We start from the raw sequence: 20,815 nt of genomic DNA on the forward strand, positions 1-20,815 counted from the left end.
TCTGCCTCCAGGTTAAGTTTCTTAAGTCTGGATAAAAACACCTCCATGGGTCTATAAGGTCATATGTAGAAATAATATTTTTTATTGCCTCTTGACATTTAGGGTTATTATTGTGTAAAATGTTGTGTGTTTCTATTTCTCTATTCTGTACCGTGTTCCAATCCCCACATAATATTATAGAAGTATTATTAAAGACTTGTAAGGTGGACAGAAAGTTCTCAAAGAACACAGGAGAATCTTGATTTGACCCATATATACAAGCTAGGGACAATCTGTTTTGATTAATAGAAATATCAAGTATAATAAAAATTCCCCCAGCATCTATTCTGCTACCATGTATCACATACTCAAATGTATTTCTCAAACATATAGCTACCCCTGCTGACCTTGAAGTGTAATTACTAAAGACACATTTGTAACCCCATTCCCTTTCCCATATTTTTTCTACATTGTCAACACAGTGTGTTTCTTGTAAACATAAAATATCAAATTGTTTCTTTTTTGTCCAGTGAAACACATCCCTCCTCTTATTCCTGTCAGAGTTCAGTCCCCTTACATTCATAGACATTATCTTTATACTACCCATAGCTACAGAAGTAGAGCACCCAGTGTACAGCTAGCCCATCCCAGAGGTACCCACCCACTCCCCTCCCACTATCCGTCACAATTACTGTAAAAATGTTGAAACAACTTTAAGTATTGGTTAATTGTAAATTTAACATCTGTTTGACCACATTCACACTTCTTTCATTTCCATACAACACAGTAAAAAACATAGTTGGTTCAGCATGGTTACTGGCTACACTGCATGCTCTGATTTACAAAAGATACTTGTATTTTAAGACATGCGCCTAAAGCTTCATCAAACGAAACCTATACGTAGCTGGTGGCATATTTGACATTGTGAATAGGGATATACATGTATATATATATATATATTTCTTACCTCTTCGTGGAAAAAAAATTTCATCTCTTACACATTGTACTCCATTTTATCAGAATATTTTGGAAACACTTCCTTTAGAATTCACTAAGAAATCCCAACACATAAATAATAATATACACACCACAATACATTAGTCTGCACGTCTACCTTCTTTTGAACACATCATCGATAGTGTCAAACAGGTCCACTGGCTTTCTCACACCATCAAATGATGCAAAAACGGGTCCATTAAAATACCATGCATTCTCGACTCGACTGTCCCTCTTTAGTCTATTTATTAGTCCAGCGTTATCTTTTGTGACATCATCCACCAGTTTCATTGTCTCTCGTAGCTCCTTCTTGTGTCTTATCACATTGTTCCTCACCTCTTTCCTCATGAACTTCACAACTAATGGCCGCGCCCTATGAATGTCTCTCCCAGGAGCCCGGTGTACTGCCAAAAGGTCGTTAGGGCTAATTGATACTGGAATCTTCTTGTTCACCTCCCTACAGAAGTCACCCACTATGTCCCTCTTGTTCTCCTCCTTCACACTTTCTAGCTCAGGGAAATCCATTACCTTGATATTGTTTCGCCTGCTGTACTGTTCATTATAATTTCCTTTCCGTATCCTATCCATCGCCATCCTTTTCACCTCTACCATTTCTTTACTTAACTCATTCCTTACTCTCTCCATTTCTTTCTGTCGTTCTTTCAGAAGTCCCCTCATTTCGTCTATTTCCTTCTGTTTGGCCTGTAGGGATTCCTGTAGTCGGTGGTTATGAATATTCAGGCTATCCATCTCCTGCTTGACCTTCCCCATCTGTTCCGAGATCTTTCTGTCTATATCCTTTTCCAGGGTTTTCCTCATCTCTTCTACAATCTTACTCACTATCTTCTCTATGTCTGCTGTTTTCACTAACCCAGATGACAATGTCTCTATGTCTCCCTTTGTTGCTACATTATCCAGCTGTGCTTTTATCTTGGCAATATCTTCCTTAAAGTCATCATCCACAGCCAGGCTGTGCCTGGTTGCAGAGGCAGGTCCTTTTCTACTAGCACAGTGATACATAATAATACCAAGAATCCAAATCCATCATCTAATAGTAAAACTACTTATACATGCTTGGTACAAAGAAAATTACTGAAATCCTCCAAAAACCAGCATGAAAGTATATCAGAGCAGCATAAATGTGTCTTGCCTACTCAGTGACCATGGCTAAAATCGGAAACTTGTAAAGATAAATCAGTTGCTTCTCCAAATATGTACATGTATGGTATTCTATGTTGGTTTGAATGCAGTTTTATCCGGTTATATCAGATATACACTGTCCATTTATTTTTTTTAATGTTAACAAGATGACAACAACAGAACCCAACATGGCAGATAATTCCAAATGTAAAATGTGATGTAATGAAAAGAAAGAAAAGTAAATGAACTCATGCAACTTTTTTTTTCAAAGAACAACTGTAATTACGTGTTTGGAAAATTGATTAATCTGTTAAAAAAACCAGTATGCAATGCTTACCGCACGCCAGATGTACGCAAGGGAGATAACCTTGGATTGGTCGATTGTAAACGGACAACGATAGAGCGGATATGATATCCGCAAGTACAGTGTATCATCGGACATTTAACAAATATCTTACGCAAACTTCCAAAAAACATTACGTCAAATGCACAGTAAGACGCTAGAAGATTTTGGGATATTGATTAATAGCCTGCAAACTATCAGTAAATACATGAGTTTGGATAGTTTGTATGATTGCATAAAAATGTAACGACACTATATACAGTCAGGTGATTTTGTAATTACGAGCAATAATTTGCATACCTTCTCAGTTATTGAATATGAAATATGTGTGTAACACATGTTGCTTTATTTTACGTACGAATGATCGTTTTATTTTAAATCGTTTTTATGTTTTGACGTTTATCTCGAAATCGTAATTCAATGACCATATAATCATTCTGTACTTTTACACAGGAATGGAAGGAGACAGGAACTCTGAAGACACCATCACTGATTTGGATGCCATAGTGAAGAGTTGGGCAAAGGAAAAGTGGGAAAATGCTTTAAAGATCAGCGATAGACTAGAGCGGTATAAGGGAAAAGATATGATAATAGTGCCTCATTTTGATAAAACCATTATCGAAAAACAGGGAGAAACTATATTCACACAAATCACCAATCAGCCTGAGGAAGCAGGAAAATCTATACCAAATAAAATGAGTCAATGTGTGTTTGAATCGACATTCAACAACTACACAGGTGAAAGTCAGAAGCATGCTTTTAAGTGCGAACGCTCCACTTTAATCACTGAGGATATCACCATTACAACCGGTTTCAAGAAAGGAGGTACGACAGCATCATTTCAAGTAGGAATTCCAAAAATTTTGAATACAAAAATTGGCGGACAATTGGCTAAAGACAAATCTTCTGTAAACTCTACTAAAACAAGTAAGGCGCGAACTTTGACCTGGTCTACAGACAGTCAAATCCCCGTGCCTGCGCAAAATCAAGTCACTGCTGTAATGGAAATTCTTGAAGAAGAATATAAGGGCAATTTCGAGGCAAAAGTTCATGTAAGTGGTTTGATGGAGGTTGAAATCATAGATCCGGATAGTTGGGAAAAAGCCTACATTGCTAGAGGAGATTTAGTCGAGATAATCAATTTGTCAAACAAACGAAAGCCTGGTGACTTAAAGTTCATAAACGGGCAGTCGGTCTGGACTGTCAAGGGCAAGTGCGACTACCGCTACGGCGCAAAACAAATAATCAACACAAGCTGTTCTGCTATTGGCAAGGAAAAGTGCGATGATATTAACAAGAAAAGTGAAAAAAAAGGTGAAAATTCAACGTCACAACAATAACGTTTCATGATGAAATATAAGACGCGGAGTGTTCAAGTATTTTGTATTTTTATTGCAGCTTTGTAGACTATAACAAAACATCAAGAGCACTTTGTTATGTGGACTATACACACCGTGTACAAATAACATATATCAAATCAAACTGTAATGTAATTCTACACTCATGGATAGGAATAAATGGTCCCCCAACTCCCCTCCCGAACCCCCAAGAAAACAAAATCCTATGTTACTAGAAGAAGGGCGTTCCTGTTCTCCTATTTGATCAAGATACTAATGGTAAAAGATAATGGGGATTTTTTTGCTTTTCTTCAACCATCGGCAAATAAAAGAAAAAAGTGCGAGATCCATTCCTTCTGCACTGTAATGGATTATGGCGACCCACCGCTGATGTAACTAATGTCCTAAAGTCTCACTGCTGGTATATTCTTCATTTTAAATTTCCCCCTGTTTATTCTAGTTCTTTTATTCTCACGTGATACTTTCCTATGTACAACATTGACATTGTTTTGATTCCACGATATGCATTTTATGCAGGAAATCTATCTGATGTCGTTATCTCCCGCTAGAACTTTATCTACTGTTGGTTAGGATGGTATATTCCACTTGAACGTTAAATACTGTTAGTTAAGATGGTTTCTCCCGCTAGACCTTTATCTACTGTTGGTTAGGATGGTATATTCCACTTGAACGTTAAATATTGTTAGTTAAGATGGTATCTCCCGCTAGAACTTTATCTACTTTTGGTTAGGATGGTATATTCCACTTGAACGTTAAATACTGTTAGTTAAGATGGTTTCTCCCGCTAGACCTTTATCTACTGTTGGTTAAGATGGTTTCTCCCTCTAGAACTTTATCTACTGTTGGTTAAGATGGTATCTCCCGCTAGAACTTTATCTACTGTTGGTTAAGATGGTATCTCCCGCTAGAACTTTATCTACTGTTGGTTAAGATGGTATCTCCCGCTAGAACTTTATCTACTGTTGGTTAAGATGGTATCTCCCGCTAGAACTTTATCTACTGTTGGTTAAGATGGTTTCTCTCGCTAGAACTATATCTGCTGTTAGTTAAAATGGTATCTCCCGCTAGAACTATATCTACTGTTAGTTAAGATGGTATCTCCCGCTAGAACGTTATCTACTGTTGGTTACGATGGTATCTCCCGCTAGAACTTTATCTACTGTTGGTTAAGATGGTATCTCCCGCTAGAACTTTATCTACTGTTGGTTAGGATGGTATCTCCCGCTAGAACTTTATCTACTGTTGGTTAAGATGATATATCCCGCTAAAACTTTATCTACTGTTGGTTAAGATGGTATCTCCCGCTAGACCTTTATCTACTGTTGGTTAAGATGATATCTCCCGTTAGAACTTTATCTACTGTTTGTTAAGATGGTATATCCCACTTGAAATTTATCTACAGTTAGTTAAGATGGTATCTCCCGCTAGAAATTTATCTACTGTTGGTTAAGATGGTATCTCCCGTTAGAACTTATCTACTGTTAGTTAAGATGGTATCTCCCTCTAGTCCTTTATCTACTGTTGGTTAAGATGGTTGGGCTGAACGTGGTGTACAATATAGGGTGGGATTTCGGACTGAAAGTGGTGTATGTACAATATAGTGTGGTATTACGGGCTGAAAGTGGTGTACAATATAGGATGGTATGTAGGGCTGAAAGTGGTGTATGTACAATATAGCGTGTTGTTTCGGACTGAAGTGGTGTATGTAAAATATTGGGAGGTATTACGGGCTGAAAGTGGTGTACAATATAGGATGGTATGTAGGGCTGAAAGTGGTGTATGTACAATATAGCGTGTTGTTTCGGATTGAAAGTGGTGCATGTAAAATATTGGGTGGTATTTCGGACTGATAGTGGTGTATGTACAATATAGGGTGGTATGTAGGGCTGAAAATGGTGTACAATATAGGATGGTATCACGGGCTGAAAGTGGTGTATGTACAATATAGCGTGTTATTTCGGACTGAAAGTGGTGTACAATATAGGGTAGTATTTCGGGCTGAAAGTGGTGTACAATATAGGATGGTATGTAGGGCTGAAAGTGGTGTATGTACAATATAGGGTGGTATTTCGGACTGAAAGTGGTGTGCAATATAGGGTGGTATTTCGGGCTGAAAGTGGTGTACAATATAGGGTGGTATTTCGGGCTGAAAGTGGTGTATGTACAATATAGGGTGGTATTTCGGACTGAAAGTGGTGTATGTACAATATAGGATGGTATTTCGGACTGAAAGTGTGTACAATATAGAGTGGTATTTCGGGCTGAATGGGGTGTACAATATAGGGTGGTATTTCGGACTGAAGGTGGTGTACAATATAGGATGGTATATAGGGCTGAATGGGGTGTACAATATAGGGTGGTATTTCGGACTGAAGGTGGTGTACAATTTAGGGTGGTGTTTCGGGCTGAAGGTGGTGTACAATATAAGGTGGTATTTCGGCTGTAATTGCATTTTAATTTTATAAACAACAAAAGTTATCAGAAATTATTTTGTTCAGAAAAGTCAGAGCAATGTACATTGGAGCAAATTGGTTAATAATATTACAAGACTAGTTAGCTCGATTCTCTCCCCTACAGCGTTACTCAAGAAATATTAAGTTATTATCTCTCTGTAACATACGTCCCTGTTTTCAAGAATACCTTATTTTTAGGTGTTAAGGTGTCACAGGCAGAGTTCAGTTTTTTTTTATAAAAAGTTACAGTTGTCTTCCGTTGTCATCGTCAATTTTTTACAAGAATATTCAACAAAGTACACTTTATCTGTGATGGTTCCAATTTTATTTTCATTTTTAGAATTGAGAGAAGTCTCGTTAGGGAAGGCAGTTTCAGATTTGTTTTACCATACTTTGATAATTTTGCAATACCTTATAAATATAATGATATCCTCGTTTAAAAAAGATTTTTTCTCCAGTCATCGCCAAGCCTTATGTTTGGCTTAATTTTCTTCAGAAATGAAGACTTGATTCCTCGTGAGATCTATTAGCGAAATTCAGAAACCGACCATGGATCTGAAGTTGTCTTCTTCAGCTTTAGAACCACAGCTTTTTCTCTCGTCTGGAAAAAGTAAATAAATAAATAAATAAATAAATAGACAAAGAAAAAATATTACAAAAAACCTGTTTTCTGTCGTTTGAATTAAGGAAGATTGAAATTGAAATGACTAAAATGGAACTATAATGGGATGTGGAGATGTAACCTTACAGGAATTATTTCAGTCATTCCAAGCCTCTTACCACTATCTTGATGTAACCTTACAGGAATTATTTCAGTCATTCCAAGTCTCTTACCACTATCTTGATATAACCTTACAGGAATTATTTCAGTCATTCCAAGCCTCTTACCACTATCTTGATGTAACCTTACAGGAATTATTTAAGTCATTCCAAGTCTCTTACCACTATCTTGATATAACCTTACAGGAATTATTTCAGTCATTCCAAGCCTCTTACCACTATCTTGATATAACCTTACAGGAATTATTTCAGTCATTCCAAGCCTCTTACCACTATCTTGATATAACCTTACAGGAATTATTTCAGTCATTCCAAGCCTCTTACCACTATCTTGATGTAACCTTACAGGAATTATTTCAGTCATTCCAAGTCTCTTACCACTATCTTGATATAACCTTACAGGAATTATTTCAGTCATTCCAAGCCTCTTACCACTATTTTGATATAACCTTACAGGAATTATTTCAGTCATTCCAAGCCTCTTACCTCTATCTTGATCTCCTGAGTATCGTAAGGTGAGTAAATTTCTTTGCACTGATAGCTGTGGACAATTGTCCCTTTCTTATCTAATTTATGTATCAGGACTTCTGTAACATATCTGAAATGGTAAGTATAACAACAACGAACCTCTTAATGTAATTGACATAGGACATGTTGATTTTATTTTTTTCTAAAACACAAATTAAACGTTTCATCGTGGACTTTGTATCTATATCTAAGGCTCCATAGAGTTGTTTGAAAAGCAATGCTGTTGGATCTTCCCTTGTAAGCACTACGATGTGTGTTTAACATTGGTCCGACGATTGTTTGTTTGTTTTTTATATATATATATTTCGTTTGCATTCCGGAAGCATAAACTGATAATGATAATATTGAGTCATGTTTTTCATATATGAACTAGTTCACATTTACATTTGTTATATCAATAATAATAATAATAATAATAACCACACTGGATTGACCAGTGTCTGCTAAAAGAGGCAATATTTTTCTGTTTTTATTCCAGCAAATTAATTTCTCCAAGAAATGCGAACTAATCGTGAGGTCATTGCAACAAATGCATGACGCTATTTTCGATATTGATCAACTGAATTCCGAATGGATACAGACTGATCCTTAACACATAATTCTGCAATATAATTTTGACAGTGTAACGTAATTTTAAGTCATCTGAGTCGTGTCATAATAAATATGTACTATTAAAACACCGTTTTTAGTAAGTCAAGTTCCAAGGTAAATGTGACAGGTAGTAACAAAATATTCTACGTACCCCTCCTTTGCTGTAACGTCTACGCGACATTCAGCTTCATCGTTTATCCGAAATGAGTTACCGTCAGTCATTTCCACTGTTATTATAATCTCCACATTTCCATCCTCGTCCGGAGGTATATAGCTTGCTGGAAAATCATCATTAGGAAAAAAGAAATTATCAAAACTTACTTGACGTGTTGTGTATAAAATAAATAAATAAATAAATGATAAATATATAAGCATGTTTTCGTTATCTGTCTTAATCGCATCGATGTACATATGCATCATATTAAAACACAATATCAACGGTTTCGCAATAAAAGTACAGAAATTATTTACGTTCAAATTACAATAAAGAGTGCATGTAGTTATTAACAAAGAACCACACGAACATCATGTTACATGTTTGAAAGGTTGCCAATGTTTACGCCTTGGTTTCGTCAGCTGTACAATATTGTTGCTACCTTGGTAAATCACGACTGTGATATCGTTAGCTGTACAATACTGTTACCATGGTACATCACGACTGTGATATCGTCAACTGTACAATACTGTTACCATGGTAAATCACAGCTGTAATATCGTCAGGTGTACAATACTGTTACCATGGTAAATCACGACTTTGGTTTCGTCAGCTGTACAATACTGTTACCTTGGTAAATCACAGCTGTGATATCGTCAGCTGTACAATACTGTTACCATGGTAAATCACAGCTGTGATATCGTCAGGTGTACAATACTGTTACCTTGGTAAATCACAGCTGTGATATCGTCAGCTGTACGATACTGTTACCTTGACAAATCACGACTGTGATATCGCCAGCTGTACAATACTGTTACCGTGGTAAATCACAGCTGTGATATCGCCAGCTTTACAATACTGTTACTATGGTAAATCACAGCTGTGATATCGCCAGCTTTACAATACTGTTAGTATGGTAAATCACAGCTGTGATATCGTCAGCTTTACAATACTGTTACCATGGTAAATCACAGCTGTGATATCGTCAGCTTTACAATACTGTTACCATGGTAAATCACAGCTGTGATATCGACAGCTTTACAATGTTACCTTGGTAAATCACGATTGTGGGTTTGTCAGCATTACTTTGACCCAGGAAATTAACGGGTATTTGAGAATCCACTCACTGACACGAAGTGAAATCAAGTATTTCTTGCAAAGGTCAATGAAATATCAACGATGTTCTCCGAGACAATTAATACTAACTAAAGGCTTAGTGGCCTTAACGGTCACGTCACTATAAAGACCTATATAAGAAAAAGGTAAAATAGGTCTAAATGAAATGAATTTTGCACACTTGAAATCGTTCTCTTTATACCTGCACTATTGCCATTATTTCGGACGTATTACTTGTTGAAAAAGCAAGCTAGAGGCCCAGTATTAAGACCATTGGCCTTTTTAACACGTTTGAGCTTGGAAGTTGGTCCAACATTAGCACCCTAGGCCTTTTGGTTAGTGAGAAGAAATTATCTACACATTTTAATACATTTGATATATTTTATCTTGAAAACGTACCAATGTCATTCATCATATTAATGAAGTTTTAAGCCCTACATCCTCGCATGATACAAAGCTAATATCATCATCTTTGGCCTTTTGGTTATTGAGAAGAAATCAACAGATTTTAACAGATTTGATCCATGTGACCTTTCAAGCGGATCAAGGTCTTTCCTATTAACTAGGGGTCAAATAAATTTTCCGAATTTAAGAAATGATTCCCCATCTTCAATGATATTTTACACCAAATTTGTTTGAAATGCATTCAAGCATTAAACAGGAGTAGCGTTTTAAAACAAACTATTGTCTAAGTTCCTCTTTTGGGGCCCCGACCCCAGATCCATAAAATCCAACCATGCAGAAAGGAGAAGTAGCGTTTTTAATCTAATTTCAGTACCTCCCCCTTTGGGGTCGAATCAAAATTCTGAATTTAAGAAATGGTTTCCCTCACCAAATGATGCATCAGACCATATCTGTTGAAATCCACCCAGCTATGAAAGAGGAGTCGGGTTTTAAAGAAAAAGTTTACGCACGACGGACTGCGCATGGTCGGCGCATAACGACGGCCGAAGCACGATGGCTATAGGTCATCTTGACCTTTCGGGCCAGATTAATTGTACTTTGCGTATATAGAAGAATCATTTATCAAAATGATGATTTGAAAGAATTGCTGCGATAATTTGTCTTATGTTTAGGATCAAACGAAACATTAAAAACAAGAAATCCCAGCGAGATCTTGGTGTCCACCATTGTTTGATCTTTATATGCTCTTTGAATGTTGGATCTCTTCCCTTCTTTTCTCTTCTCTTATCTGCTTTTGCTCTTAATGATAAGATATTTGAACCTTCCAGGAACGATAATGTATGCCTGCCTAATCCAAACTGTCTGTCTAGAAGCCATTTTGTTTCTTCTGATCAGTCCCAAAATCAAACAAGGAAAAGGAGAGACCAGAGGGAGCATACATATGAATTTTGAGATGTCTATGCAGTACTTCTTAAGAAATAGCAATAAAAATATTTCTAGCCAAAATCCAAGAGGCTGCCTGTCGACCACGTAACAACACATCGATATTTCTCTCCGGAATCACGTTTACCAACCACACAAATAAAACAATTCCTAAGGTAAACTCACATGCACGAGTGAGTTGTTGTAGCGATCGATAAACTGCGTTAATAGAGTCACGACGATACCATGGTGTTGTCCGCCATTTAGTCAGGCGGCCAGTGCTATGAACTTACAATGTAGCCTTGTATATGTGTTTGGTTGGTTTTCCGCCATGTCTGCAATGACCGAAGTTTCTTGTCCTCGGTGGAACCGCCGATCTTCTAGTATTCCGATATCCCTGTTACAATGCGGTTGTACAATGCAACAAAATATTTTATGTTAATTTCAAATTTCAACCAGTCCTCAGATTGGTTGCTATCAATGTCATGGTGGATACGAAGGATGTCATTTAGATTCTGAAATGCTGCAGAAAATCTAACACAAAGTCAAAGTTTTAACAGAATTGGATGAGTCAATATCTGAGGAAATTAAACTACCGAGGACATTTAAAGATGCTGTGTGTGCATAATGTATCGATATAAAGGAATAAACGTTATTACAGTATAACATATGAAACGTAAAAATAGTCCATCCTCCAACTGGAAATTATCAGGAAGAAGTATTTTCTATATTTAACAATATTTAACAAGTATCATCATGACTGATGGCACTGTAAACTTGCAGTTATGAAAAATTGGGATGAAACTTAAATTCCAAAAAGTGACCTTGAACATTAATCTATGACGCATTTGCTTGTAGGATAGGTCTAAATTAACATACATATAGAATTGAATGATGAGCCATTGGTTGATTTAAATGATGTTTCAATCAGTTACAAAATAAAAAACCAGGGACAACCATCTGCAATGTAAGAAAATAGGTCAATTCAGAACTTAACAAGTTACATGAAGTTTAAAATGTTAAATCCAAGATGGAAGTCGGCCTGTTGTTGATTTCCAAGTTCATTATTACATCATCCTTTTACTATATACGTCTCTGCCAGCACATTCACAAATAATCGAACATTTAACATTTTGATATTTGTACATGTAATTAACAGTTACTGAGGGCAGCAACTGGAGGTTCTATATCAGGGCAGCTTACAGAAACAAGTCAACATTTAACATTTTGATATTTGTACATGTAATTAACAGTCACTGAGGGCAGCAACTGCAGGTTCTACATTAGGGCAGCTTACATAAACACCTATCATGAATTTCAATATATATATATCTTTTATTCACTGTTAAGACTTTCCACAAGAAATGTTTCGAAAACATTTCAAACTTCTATCTAAATGTTAACATCATATATCATATCAGAAGGTAACTTACGACAAGTCTTAAAATTTTATCTTAGGAGAGACATGTCATGAAAATGTTCATCTATATATATAAATCAAACTCAGTCGTTGCTACGTTGTTCGCAGTTGGTTAAACGTCACCGGTGTAATGACCGACATCTTTTAAATCTATGTCGGAACCAATTACAGAGATAAAGAAGGAAAAACATTGCAACTTGAAAATTACTTTGACACAACCGGAATTTCGACTCAAGCGATTTCGAGACGAGTTTCAACTGTACATTGTATTTACAATGTTGTGATTTCGTTCCATGTAATAATATTTGAACCTCATCTACACAGAATTCACAAAATTTCTAGGTCAATATCACAGTTGAAATACACCAGTTCCTGAAATCACAGACAACTTGCCTTTATATGGGGAAAAAATGTGGGCCAACATTTTGGTTTGTACTTTATTTGATAAAATATGTCCAATCCACTTTTGATGTAATACTTTTCTTTGATGTAAGATATTTTGCTTGATTTTTTCAGAATGAGAAAACATTGAAGCATGCAAATCTTTCAGAAACTGGTGTTTATTTTACTTAAAGTATGAAGATATTTTAGCATAAATTGTCAAGAAGCAGATGAACATTGCAGGTTTTTTTTTCGAATAGCCTCCCCTTGTCCATCACTATGCAGACACCCTTTTTTTAACGCCATGGATGTAGGTAAAGAAGAACAGTAAATATGTACTGGAAAAAGTATGAAATACTCGTAGATAGAACACATTCTTATGTCTAATTTTACTCTGTTCTTTTTATTTATTTATCAATTCATGACGTCATTAAATAAATGACAGCATAAAACACATGATATAATGGTAAAGCACACTTATTTACATAAGCGAAATGTGCGTTGTTTGGTTTTTTGTCTGGAAAAATCAGATCGTTGTTTCAACTTGCATGAGCCATGCCTATAAGACACCGAAATCCAGCATTTAAAAATAGGAGAAGATTATATTTGTAGAAACAGATTACATGCCGTTTTACCTTGTGGAACTGGGTAGTATTTCCAATGCAGCAGAATCACACAGGCAACCTGCATACTGAATACAGACAGCAATGGCTTATTCGGACAGAACTTGTTGCACAGAAAGAAACATACTTGATACAATATTTCAGTTGCAGATTATCAATGTGATCACTCAATCCAAACAACGTGTGTACCTGTGATCATAGTCCGTCCATCAGAACATAACCTATTGGAACAAGTCAAATGCTACCTTTGCTCTAATTAAATAACATACTTTGTGACCTTTGACCAGAAGCAAAATTCAAAGCAAACTCTCTATACAAGCAACCTGTATACCAAATATGGTCATGTAGTATTAAGAACAGAAGCCTTTTTTTGGCATGGAAACCAATATTGACAGAATAATGTATGGACAAACAGATGAGCAGCACATAAACAATACTTTCCCAGACTTATGTGGGGAGAGATAGTTATTAAGGGCTAAAACCCAAGGATTTTACAGATACAAGAACCTCAACATTTCCCCAATCGTAATTAACTTAGCAGTCCCCTATTCAGAAAAGCTTAGCAGTCCCCTATTCAGATAAGCTTAGCAGTCCCCTATTCAGATAATCATAGCAGTCCCCTATTCAGATAATCTTAGCAGTCCTTCTGTCCAGATTAGTTTAGCAATCCTTCTGTATAGATAAGCTTAGCAGTCCCCTATTCAGATAAGCTTAGCAGTTCCCCATTCAGATAAGCTTATCAGTCCCCTATTCAGATAAGCTTAGCAGTTCCCCATTCAGATAAGCTTATCAGTCCCCTATTCAGATAAGATTAGCAGTCCTTCTGTATAGATAAGCTTATCAGTCCCCTATTCAGATAAGCTTAGCAGTCCCCCATTCAGATAAGCTTATCAGTCCCTTATTCAGATAAGCTTAGCAGTCCCCTATCCAGATAAGCTTAGCAGTCCTTCTGTCCAGATAAGCTTAGCAGTCCTTCTGTGTAGATAAGCTTAGCAGTCCTTCTGTGTGGATAAACTTAGCCCTATCTAGGCTATACATGAGAAGTACAATTCATTATCCCAGCAATTGTTTTACAGACTTGAAACCAAACCTCAATGAATTTGTTGAATATCAAGTCTTCACTACAGAACATTTTTATCACATAGGAAACCTTTATATTCTTTCTAATTAGCCTATGTCATCACTATGACTAAATTTGTTGTAATTAGGAGTTATTATTCATCACTATGACGACACTTGCTAAGTAGAAACTACAACACACAACGCGCTCCTCCACAATTGCAAATTGTACAAAATATCTGTCTTAAATCATCAGTTTCAGTCCTATATATTGATATCAGCATCATGAGTATGACCTTGCCCTTGCCTTAAAATGTACCATTCCCTTGTTACTTCCTTTTCTCCTTAATATATATTATTAAAGCTTACCCATTACACAAATACGTAAGTGTAGTGACATGGTTACCAAAGCAACCAAAAAAACATCTGTATACACATCTACAACTGACCTACAATCTTACATGTCAGCATTCCTTCCATTGATCTGGATCATATTTATCTTTTTTAATTTCCTCTTCAAATATTTCTTTTTCTGTCATTTTATCATCTGCATCAACTTTCACATTTTCTTTGAATATATTATCGCTCTCATTGCTATCGTTACAATTGTTCTCTTCTACATCTACAAAGGAAACATAATGTTCCCTGTTCAGTCTATCTAGATCATCCATTTTGATATCTGCAAAAACAACATCTTGTCTCCCATGATTTTCATCTCTACCAGTCGTCTTCTCCCCATCTGAGCTCTTAGGTAGTTGTCTCCCTTGATTTTCATCTCTACCAGTCGTCTTCTCCCCATCACAGCTTTTTGGTGTTACTGACTTCTCCCCTTCTTGTTGATCCTTCTGTTTATTTTGTTTTTCCTTTTCCTCGGCATGCTTGCTTTCTTTTTCTATGGTTTCCACCTGGATGTCAGTCATTTCCTTTTCTGCCTCCAGACTTGTTTCTTGAACACCTCGCAGATACACTTGTGAACTTTGCATGGCCTCGTTAGCAGATGATACCTGATACCCCACACCTGAAAATCAATTAAGTGGAGCATTTAAAACAGTAAAAACAAACAAGTGAAAATTCAATAAGAACCTTTAATTAATATATATATATCAACAAAAATAATTGTTTTTGGAGGACAATTATGAATGTGTCATTACTTAGAACTGAAGTATTAAATACTGTATTAATATTATCAAGACAAGTGACAACTGTTTAGATTCACAGAAACATATCTGTTAAAGGCAACAAATAACATAATTCTGTAGGTTATATGGCATCTCAGACTGTCATCATCCTCAGAAATCAACAACCAGAAGACATTTTCAGATGAAAAATCTGTCACTAACTATAGATTTAAATCCGGTGGGAGCAGTGTTTTACCCAACTAAACTCTCTGGGGGCAGTGAGTTACCAAACTAAACCTTATGGGGCAGTGTTTTACCAGACTAAACCCTATGGGGCAGTGTTTTACCAAACTAAACCCACTGGGGCAGTGTTTTATAAAATCTAAACCCTCTGGGGGCAGTGTTTTACCAAACTAAACCCTTTGGGGCAGTGTTTTATAAAATCTTAACCCTCTGGGAGCAGTGTTTTACAAAATCTAAACCCTCTGGGGGCAGTGTTTTACAAAACTTAACCCTCTGGGAGCAGTGTTTTACAAAACTAAACCCTCTGGGGGCAGTGTTTTACAAATCTAAACCCTCCGTGGGCAGTCAAAATCTAAACCCTCTGGGGGCAGTCAAAATCTATATCCTCTGAAAGCAGTGTTTTATGAAATCAGAACAATAAATATGAGGTCCATAGATGACAACCATAATGTATACAAGTTGCCTGACAAGTCAAGGTCACCTGTTAGCATTGAATGCTTCTATTATCACTAAAATCAAGGTGATATTTAGTATCAAACCGTGTGTTTTCACTACAGTCATGAGACTTTTGGATAGATCAATGAGGAAACAAGAAATGTGCTGTATTTCTCCTGCCAGTATTGTTGGACCTGTACATACTTGTTATAAAAATCATACATCTACAGAAAAGTAATACTCCATGTATACCTGATATTAGTGCCGCTTCAGCTGCAGCAGAGACCATGGTAGTCACTGTCTGGTACAAAAGAGTCAAATCCTGAAAAAAAATATCAATTATTGAGTGAACCTTTAAGGATCAGACTAATTAACAGATTTAGATACTAAATCTATTTTTTGACACATTTTTAAACAAATAAACCCCCCTACTCGACCTCCCCCTTATTTTTGGTTTTGTTTTGGTTGTTTTTTTTTCCAGGAAAGTACCTTCTAAAGATCATTCTTGTTTCCTGAATTTTCAGTATTTCCAACCTCAGTACACAATGAAATATCAACAAAAATTTTATTAAGATATCCATGCATCTTCACTACTTGAAATCTTCAATTAACTTCGCTATGCATGAATACATTAAAATAAAATTCTATTATTTTTGTGGCAGGAGGAATGGAATCAATATACCAACATTAAATTGCACTCTGTAAAACCTGTCACTGGTGAATGGTCTCCGTGCTATAGAGACAACCACTGAGACTAAGGTGTCCTTGTCCGTCTTCAGATCGGCCATACGTACCTTACACATTCACATACGTTGAAAGGCAAAGATAACCCTTGATGCATAGGATGTGATGAGTAATTCACTGTTAAACATTTTTACTGACTGCATTGACCTTCTGTCTACTTGAGAATTTTCTTATCATAATGTTACAAGTCTAAAAACCCCTTTTGAAACTGTTGAGATTTGTAAATTTCTAGGTTACCTGAAAGATGTTGGTCTATATAATAGACTATGACATATCATTTTAATCATAATATACCCAATGAAGATTTTTAGCATTTGTCTTTTACCTTTTAGTTTGTTTAATGTTATTTCCTTTTTGGATCACTGTGTGTTTTATCGGTTGATGGCCCTAATGACCTTTTACGTGTTGACCGGCCGTTAAGAATGTCATAATAATGATGATTGTCCAAAATTCTCAGAAAACATTGCTTGACAAATCTGTTTTTATGCTTGTAGCAAAACAGCAACATTTTCTGAAAAGTGAATTCCTATAGAGTCATTATCAAAAATGTAAAATATCATAAACAAAAGTCACAAATATTCTTTTTTCATGTGGATGGATGAAATAGAACTACTATCACATATTCCACTTACTCGTCGCCTCTCTTTCAGTTCGGTAAGTTTGCTTCTAGTCTGCAATATCATGTCAAAGACTCGTTCTTCCTCTTCAGGTTTGCCAAGGACAGTCAACCTGAACTTCATAAATTTTACCAAAACAAATGTCCACTGAAAAAGACATGTTTATATATAATTCAATTTTCTCATGACTTTGTGTAAATGCCTACAGATGGAAATATGGCCTGAAATGCTTGCAATTCTAACCTTCATTTGTCATGTTTGCTTTACTCTACATAAATAAGGTCTGGTTAGTAATTACCACTCTCCAACAAGGCGCTGAAGAGAAATAGTGTGATACAATCAGATCATAAGGTTCTATGTTGAACCACACACATCAGATGTTTTACAAAATCTTCCTGTTTTACACAACTTCACAGTGCTCATTTTTCAAAATCAAACCAGTTGTTGAGTTTAAGAAGACCAAAAGAACTGCTCTACTTTATAATCTGGTTGGGTGAGAAAATTCTGAACACGTTTCCCACTTACCCTTGCATATTCTTTTTCAACATCTGATAAAGCCACTGTAGTTACAGACAGAAGTTTGATTGTTGAGTCAAGTGATGTCAGGCTCGCATTCCTCAGTAGGTATTCTGTTGTTAGTGTACTAGGGTCAGGATCCTATAAATATATTAATGGACATCAAGTGATATCAGGCTAGCATTCCTCAGTAGGTATTCTGTTGTTAGTGTACTAGGGTCAGGATCCTATAAATATATTAATATATCAAGTGATATCAGGCTAGCATTCCTAAGTAGGTATTCAAGTGATGACATCAAGTGATATCAGGCTAGCATTCCTCAGTAGGTATTCTGTTGTTAGTGTACTAGGGTCAGGATCATATACATATATCAATGGACATCAAGTGATATCAGGCTAGCATTCCTCAGTAGGTATTCTGTTGTTAGTGTACTAGGGTCAGGATCCTATAAATATATTAATGGACATCAAGTGATATCAGGCTAGCATTCCTCAGTAGGTATTCTGTGATCAGTGTATGATGTCCTACCAACACCTACCAATCTCCACCGATGGGGGATGACGGAAAACCCCAACTGCCCACTGTGTGACCAACCGGGTAACCTGGCCCATGTATTGTCATCGTGCAACACCGCTCTGACCCAGGGGAGATATACATGGAGACACAACAAGGTACTGCGAGAGCTAGCAGACACCCTTGAGAAGGAAAGGCAGAAAAAGAGGAAATGTACCAAACATCAACCGTACATCAACTTTGTAAGATCTGGAGAGACAACCAATAAGAAAGCAGTGAACCAAGGAGGGATACTAGATGGAGCAAACAGTTGGGAGATGCGGGTTGACTTAGGACAAAGACTAGTTTTCCCAGATGTCGTCCAAACCAACCTTCGTCCAGATATCCTGCTATGGTCACAGCAAGGGAAGAAAATGGTAATGATTGAGCTAACTGTCCCCAGGGAGGATCGATGCCAAGAGGCTCATGAGCAGAAGAAAGGGAAGTACGCCGATCTTGCAGACGACGTGAGAGCAAAAGGATGGAGTGTGTGGGTCTTGCCAGTAGAGATGGGGTGCAGAGGGTTCCCTGCACAGTCCATGTGGAGGATGTTTTCTACACTAGGCATCCAGGGAAGAGACCGAAGGGCAGCTGTTCAACGACTATCAACAACAGCAGAGAAGTCGTCCAGCTGGCTTTGGTGGAGAAGAGAAGATTTGAGCTGGAAGCCATCCATCGACGGGCAGTGATTTGGCCAATCACTGTCGACTCACCACCTTGAGGACGTTCCAGGATAGGAGTCGAAACGTCCAGTGAGAGGTGGTCCTGGCTGATGACGTCGATGGATTCTGCAGTCTAGCGATTGTTTTAAGGTAATTACATGTTGTTAGTGTACTAGGGTCAGGATCATATACATATATCAATGGACATCAAGTGATGTCAGGCTAGCATTCCTCAGTAGGTATTCTGTTGTTAGTGTACTAGGGTCAGGATCATATAAATATATTAATGGACATCAAGTGATGTCAGGCTAGCATTCCTCAGTAGGTATTTTGTTGTTTGTGTACTAGGGTCAGGATCCTATAAATATATTAATGGACATCAAGTGATGTCAGGCTAGCATTCCTCAGTAGGTATTCTGTTGTTAGTGTACTAGGGTCAGGATCCTATAAATATATTAATGGACATCAAGTGATGTCAGGCTAGCATTCCTCAGTAGGTATTCTGTTGTTAGTGTACTAGGGTCAGGATCATATAAATATATTAATGGCTCCAGGTGCATGGGATTAAAAATGGCTATATACAGTACACAACTGTGTACTACTATAGCACTAACCTATCAGACTTGTAATCAAGGGGTCCCGGGTTCGAATCCTAGCCAAAGCATTGAAATAAAAAATTACCTCTGTTACATCGATGCCCAATATGAGGCCAATTTGGAGTATAATAAAGGTCATTATTTTTCCAGTGTTTCTGACGAGGACAGAGCCATGGACCTCTGGGCCAATTTTGTTAATCAATTTGGCCAGTGGATTTACCATGTACATCTTTATGATATACAAGACAGACCTACTGACTTTCAAATAAATTGAGCCTGAAATAAGCCTTTCATGGCCAGTATTAAGATATCTTGACCTTTCCTGATTTAACCTACAATCTACATTTAAATTGCTGCAGAATAAAATCTGCCCTGGCTACCAGTGCTCTTGTAGATAATTTCAGTCAGGGGAGATAATTTCCCTCCGTTTTCACTGCACTCTCTCTTGATTAGGTTGAAGGGAAATTCCCCAAAGCCATGTCTGTAGCAAGCAGCTACTATTTACCAAGCTTATGCGACCATATAAAAAAATTGCAAACGGGCCCACGCTTCAATGGGTTAACTTGACCTTTATAATGTCAATACAGCAATTATCCATGTGAATTGACACCCAAATCTGAGTCGATCAGCTGTTATGTATAGTAATTAACCCATCTAGATAAGCCTTTTATACAAAAGTAAAATACAAAGCATTAACTTTTAATGTACTACAATGATATTGTGTTAGACTGGTATACATAATGACACGTACGAGTGTACAGTGTAATATGTCCGTATACAGTAGATTAGGTACATGTAAATGTTTCATCAGATTTTTGACAGGACCTTAAGTTTTCTTTCTATATGTGACGTTTTCTGGTTTTCCTTATCCCCGCAGAATGCTACAAATGTCGACAAGAAAACTATTCTCGGTGCTGGCCTTCTTCCTGTTGTGTATGCACCCGTGAAAATCCTCCTTGGGACCCATTCTCTCACCTGACACCAGGCTAAACGAAAGCACGTGGACGCCATATTTTTGTTTACATCGGCATAGAAGTAAAGCTATCAGAATATAGCTTTAATCTTAATTTTTATTCAACGAGTG

At 36.9% G+C, this 20,815-nt stretch overlaps 2 protein-coding genes and 1 long non-coding RNA gene across 3 annotated transcripts; 1 reads left to right on the top strand and 2 right to left on the bottom strand.

The window, feature by feature from the left end:
- The first annotated feature begins 2,913 nt into the window (after window positions 1-2,913).
- On the top strand, window positions 2,914-3,798 carry LOC132552281 (uncharacterized). The gene has a single exon (XM_060216444.1). It carries the CDS (start codon window positions 2,914-2,916, stop codon window positions 3,796-3,798), a length of 885 nt encoding a protein of 294 aa, XP_060072427.1.
- Window positions 3,799-7,541: 3,743 nt separating this feature from the next.
- LOC132552222 (uncharacterized) lies at window positions 7,542-11,099 on the bottom strand. Its single transcript, XR_009554322.1, has 3 exons — window positions 11,058-11,099; window positions 8,320-8,446; window positions 7,542-7,647 (listed from the first exon to the last, which is right to left on the bottom strand). It is a non-coding gene; the product is annotated as an uncharacterized LOC132552222 (long non-coding RNA).
- A 1,629-nt stretch (window positions 11,100-12,728) lies between these two features.
- On the bottom strand, window positions 12,729-20,742 carry LOC132552261 (uncharacterized). Its single transcript, XM_060216416.1, has 5 exons — window positions 20,557-20,742; window positions 17,930-18,061; window positions 17,420-17,551; window positions 16,296-16,365; window positions 12,729-15,265 (listed from the first exon to the last, which is right to left on the bottom strand). Exons 1-5 carry the CDS (start codon window positions 20,740-20,742, stop codon window positions 14,712-14,714), a joined length of 1,074 nt encoding a protein of 357 aa, XP_060072399.1. The 3' UTR covers window positions 12,729-14,711.
- Between the last annotated feature and the right edge of the window lie 73 nt (window positions 20,743-20,815).

This window comes from Ylistrum balloti, unplaced genomic scaffold (genome assembly GCF_031769215.1).
Source record: "Ylistrum balloti isolate Yb309-2 unplaced genomic scaffold, AGI_CSIRO_Ybal_v1 Utg370242, whole genome shotgun sequence".
Taxonomy (NCBI): Eukaryota; Metazoa; Mollusca; class Bivalvia; order Pectinida; family Pectinidae; genus Ylistrum; species Ylistrum balloti.